The sequence below is a fragment of the Galeopterus variegatus genome, unplaced genomic scaffold, assembly GCF_000696425.1.
Source record: "Galeopterus variegatus unplaced genomic scaffold, G_variegatus-3.0.2 Scaffold4223, whole genome shotgun sequence".
Lineage (NCBI taxonomy): Eukaryota > Metazoa > Chordata > Mammalia > Dermoptera > Cynocephalidae > Galeopterus > Galeopterus variegatus.
Genome location: NW_007730334.1, coordinates 81,186 through 86,632, shown reverse-complemented (window position 1 = coordinate 86,632; position 5,447 = coordinate 81,186). Strand labels below are relative to the sequence as shown.

The 5,447-nt window shown below is 45.6% G+C and overlaps 1 protein-coding gene across 1 annotated transcript in view; it reads right to left on the bottom strand.

The window, feature by feature from the left end:
* Positions 1–5,447, bottom strand: part of TMC3 (transmembrane channel-like 3) — a 45,252-nt gene that overhangs the window by 20,761 nt on the left and 19,044 nt on the right. The window contains exons 9-10 of the mRNA XM_008587037.1: positions 2,835–2,878; positions 411–558 (exon numbers count right to left, since the gene is read on the bottom strand). Of these exons, the coding sequence (XP_008585259.1) occupies positions 411–558; positions 2,835–2,878 (192 nt within the window). The remainder of the gene's footprint in view (positions 1–410; positions 559–2,834; positions 2,879–5,447) is intronic.

The window sequence follows — 5,447 nt, the reverse complement described above, 5'->3', positions numbered from 1 at the left end:
TATTTGTAATTTACAAACATGGAAACTGCCTAAGTGTTCACAATTGGCACCTGGTCAACCGTGACGCATACAATGGAATACAATGTTGTCATTCACGCATGTCTGCAGGCGGGGTCAACTTCTGGAAGCATGGATGTGAACAAACATGTGAGAAAAACAAAACACAGTCAGCCAGGGTCCTCGGGAAAGAACAGCATGAATGCTGGAAGGTGTTTTTGAATCAAAATTTTTCTTAATGGAGACCTGTAAAACCATTCAGCTAAGTCTCGGAGCTGCCACTGTGACTCAAAGCCCGTGTAGTCCAAGCTCTGGGACAAGAGGGCTGAACAGTTTCCCTAGAGATATTCCTTCCTAACCCACTTCTGGAACAGAGGGGCAGGCTACTTTTGCAGGGTGCATGCAGTGGGTACCTCGTTCTTTTCCCAGAGAGTCAGCTCCTTCTTGGACTGCTCCAGCTTTTGGGACCGGTCCACCACAAAGTAGATGAGATAAATGCTCCCAGCCAGTGAGAGAAGGACCAGGATGTTGGCAATGATCCTCAGGCAGATCGTCACCACCCTGGGGGGATAGGCAAGCACGAGGACAAGTCCAGAAGGCTCTGCTCAGAGCACCGCCATGCACAGACATGCAACTTAGGGAGCGAACACACCCACTGCCAGGGGAACTCTATGCCCTGAAGGATCACTGCCCCTCCCCCCCCCAGAATTCCTCATTTGCTAAGAGGTCAACGATGAGTCATAAATTCAACCAGACATCATCAGTGAGGCTTTAGATAAACAAACAAAGACGCAAAGGAATGTCACCGGTTTTAGCGTCTGAGTAGTGGGGTTTCAGTTCTTGCTTTGCTACGAAAAATTGGAGTCCTGCGATATGCGCCTTTAAGTTACAGGAGCTCAGGTAAATGTGTTCACCAGAGGCAGGGAGGGAGGACTTGTGATTCTGTCTGTCATTCCATATAATGAACCCGACATTGTACCACGTATTTCCTTAGTAGTTTATTAGCTGTCCTTTCCCTCTAGAATGTAAGTTCTCAATCCTTTGAGTCTTTTTCACTGCTGTATCCTCAGTTCTTAGAACAGGCATAGCACATAGAGGTGCTTAATCAATATTTGCTAGATGAACAAGCAAATAAAGGAATAACTAAAAGATCATGTGATGGTCATGGGGCTCATCTCTTTCCACATTCAGTCTCACCTCCCTCATGCCTCTCATGCTGTGGGCAGATCTCTAAATTAACGGTGATTCCAGGATCTCACGTTTCCAGTCTTAACTGAAACACATCCACTTTTTCTGACACTGCAGGACAATTCACCATCTGACTCCAGTTGGCCTATTTTTAAGGCATCTTCTTCTGCCAACCTTGGGGCCTGTCTTAGCCTGGGTTTCCCTGTAAGCAGAACCTCAGGCAAAGGCCTGTTTATAGGTAGTTGATTTGAGAAGTGTTCCCAGAAAGCAAGGGTGAGGTCTGGGGGCGTGGAACAGGAGAGACAAGCCATCAATACAAAGCTGTGTGCTGGAACTGGACGCAACTGCAGAGACTTCTAGGGACTTATGAAATGCCTCTGAGAGCTGTCAACCCGGCGTGAAGTTGAGAAGTGTTTATCCTGCTCCCTATGGTCCAGGGTGATTTCATGAGTGTCACCTCCTAGCACTGCGCCCAGCCTGTTGGTTGCACGTGCATACATGTTGACCAGCATCTTGGGGGTACCCCCCACACCACAGCACCTGTCCAGCCCTACCCAGCATGGGGGCTGGAGAATGGTGTGGCCAAGAAGATATGAAGGGGCACATGAGAGGTATACTATCCTCTCCATGAAGTTCCACCAGCTGTGGGCCTTGGGCAGGTCACGACACTGCCCTCTACATGCATCTTGGCCCTTCATCTGCACTTTGAGGAAACTCACTCCCAAATGAAATGATAAATGTCATCCTGCCTAGCAAAAATAAAAACATGGCACATTATACTATTATTATTATTATTATTGTTATCAACTCTGGTGGAGGAGAGCTAAAGATAAAGACTCAGGGGGCAGAATCCCATCCTTCCATTTCACAGGTGAGGAAGTGCAGGTTTGGAAAGGTTGTGGGAGTTTCCCAGGTCACGGGTGCTAATGACAGAGGGAGAGCTAGAAACTGCATCTTTTGAATCCCTAGGGCCAGCCCTTCCTACACCACCTCTTCCCCCTTCTCCTCATCCCAGTGGCTGGATGTATTTCCTTCACTCCTTGTGTCTTTTTCTACAACAGGCTGAAGGGCTTTTCTGCACATGAGAAACTAGTGATGATAAGATGTGGGATGAGCAGATGTGTCTGTCCCTTGAGGACAGGGTCATTGTCCCTTCCTGGGAATGGCCTTCCCTTCCAGCAGGTCTCTGGTTGAAGGGTCTCACCCTCACCAGCATAGCTCTCAGGTTCTTGAGAAGAAGCTCAAGCCTAGGAAATCATCTTGTAAGGCTTGTGAACAAGAACTGGATAATATTTGTGTCGTATAACTTCAGAGATTTGTTTCTAAATAAAATTCGTCTTAGGAGCACTAATATATTAGCTTCATTTAGCGAAGTAGAAGTTGGCACCGAAAATATCTCTTTTATTATCTAAGTAAAAGAATAGAAAACTGTTCAACCTCAGACCTCTCATCCTTGTCACAGGATCTATGGCAGGAGGAAGCACCCTCAAATGCTGCTAAGGAAAAATCACAGAGTTCCCACAGATCACATTACTAGAATCACATTGCTAGGAGAAAAAAGAGCTGCCTGATGATGTGTCTGGAAATTTTTGTACCAAATTGAAACGAAGCATATCAATGAATTTAGTATAGGGGGTATTAATACCTACATGTTTTTGCTTTTCTTCTTTTCCTGTTCTTCCAGGATAGCCTCCTTTAAAGAACAACACACATAGCATTAAAAGTTTAGCATCACCGTTAATCATAAATCATTGGAAATTATTTATCCAGTCCTTTAACTTATATCATCGCTGGCTAAGCCTTTATTCTATAAGAGTCTATGGACACCAATGAATTAAATGTCGATGATCTAGTAATCAACTTGAAACAAAAGAAACTGAAGACTGAGAAGAGGAAATGGAGATGGTGCGAGTGAGATGGTTCAAATTATCTAAAGGATTTTTTTTCTCATAATGGGGCACCATTTAGCTGTCTGGATAGCCTAGTAGACCCACATCTCTGAATGCTTTTAATTGCATTGACTTCTAAGGTAAAAACAAAGCCTATTTACCTAACATATATGAGGGTACTTCATGGAAAAATAGAGTTCAAAGATACTGCAGGAGGAGAGGCAAGGTGGCCGAACAGAGGGGTGTGGAGCTAGTTCCCCCTCAACAAAAGAGACCAAAACAACCAACAAACAAATGTTCTTTGATGAGCAACCAGGAGTTGGGAATAGCTCCACAGAGAACAGAGCAGGGCATCCAGCCTCTGCCCCACCGCAGAGACTGGCTTGGAGTCAGGTGGAGAGAAGGTAAGCTAGAAAAAACTTCAGCTGTGTCCACAAACGCCAGCAATCCCTGCCACAGGAGAGTCCCCCAGTCCTTTCAGGCCCCAAACCCAGTTTGAAAGCAGCTGGGAGTTTGTGCGGCTACATGACCTTATAGTAGAAGCCCAGGGAGAGGAACTGACCCCTTCCATCCTGAGCAGCTATGGCATAGCGCCATCTTGAAATGGAACGTGTGGCTGGAGGGCACCCTGCCCTGGACCCAGTGAAACTGACTCCTTTTATCTATATTCTACCACATTCACACAGGCACTAGCAGGACCATGGCCCCGGCTGCCTGGAGCCTAGACCAGGCAGAAAAACTGAGACCCCAATGTCTGAGCCCATGTAGTGCCCCATCCCCTCCATCAGGCAGGCAGACAGGCTGAGCAGGGAAGCAGGCAATAAGCAGCGATTCCCAACATTCACGTGCACCCACCCTGCATGACTTGCAGACCTGCTGAACTCACAGGTGCCTGCACTGGCTGGCAGCCCTGCGGTAACCCCCTCTTCCCCTGCAACCCTTCACAGAGCCATCGGGGCTTGCTGCTTCCTTGCAGGCTTGCTGCAGTCTCAACAGCTGATCTAGCAGCCCTCTACAGAACTGCTAGGACCTGTTGCACTGGCATACAACTGCTCCCAGACCAGCAGCGGACCAAGCAGAGGCTTTGACTCTCCAAGGAAGGCCTCTACAGAGCTGCTGGGGTGGCTGCTCCTTTGCAGGTTTGCACGAGGCTCAACAGCTGACCCAGTGGTCATCTGCAGAGCTGCCAAGCCCTGGGGCACCTGTACACACCTACTCCCTGACTAACAGTGGACTGGGTAGCAGCTTTTCCTCCCCATAGCAAACCTCTAGAGAGCTACTGGGTCCTGTGGCTTTCTCCAGTCTCAACAGCCAATCCAGCGGCCCTCTACAGAGCTGCCAAATGACCTTTGACAAAGGCACTTAAAAACATACATTGGAGAAAGGACAGTCTCTTCAATAAATGGTGCTGGGAAAACTGAATATCTATGAGTAGAAGAATGAAATCAGACCTCTGTCTCCATATACAAAAATCAACTCAAAATGGATTAAAGACTTGAATGTAAGACCTGAAACTAAAAAATTTCCAGAAGACATGCTTCAGGACATAGGACAGACAAAGATTTTATGAATAAGACCTCAAAAGCACATGCAATAAAAGCAAAAATAAACAAATGGGATTTTATCAAACTAAAAAAGCTTCTGCACAGCACAGAAAACAATCAACAGAGTGAAGAGACAACCTACAGAATGGGAGCAAATAGTTGTAAACTATGCATCTGACAAGGGGCTAATTTCCAGAATATACAAGGAACTCAACTCAATAGTAAAAAACAAATAACTCAATTAAAAAATGGGCAAAAATCTGAACAGACATTTCTCAAAAGACACGCAGATGACTAGCAGGTAAATGAAAAAATGTTCAACATCACTAATCACCAGGGAAATGCAAATTAAAACCACATTGAGATGTCATTTCACCCCAGTTAGACTGGCTATAATCAAAAAGACAGAAAATAAAAATGCTGGCAAGGATGTGGAGAAAGGGAATCTTTTATACACTGTTGGCAAGATTGTAAATTAGTACAGCCATTTTGGAAAACAGTATGGAAGTCTCTCAAAAAACTACAGACAGAACTACCACATGACCTAGCAATCCCACTACTGGGTACATACGCAAAAGAATGGAAAGCGTCAGGTCGAAGGGAAACCTGCAGTCCCATGTTTATCACAGCTCTATTTACAATAGCCAAGATATGGAACCAACCTAAATGTCCACTGACAGATGACTGGATAACGAAAATGTGGTATATATACAAGATGGACTCCTACTCAGCCATAAAAAAAAAGAATGAAATTCTGCCATTTGCAGCAACATGGATGAGCCGGGAGAAATTATATTAAGTGAAATAAGCCAGGCACAGAAGGAGAAAT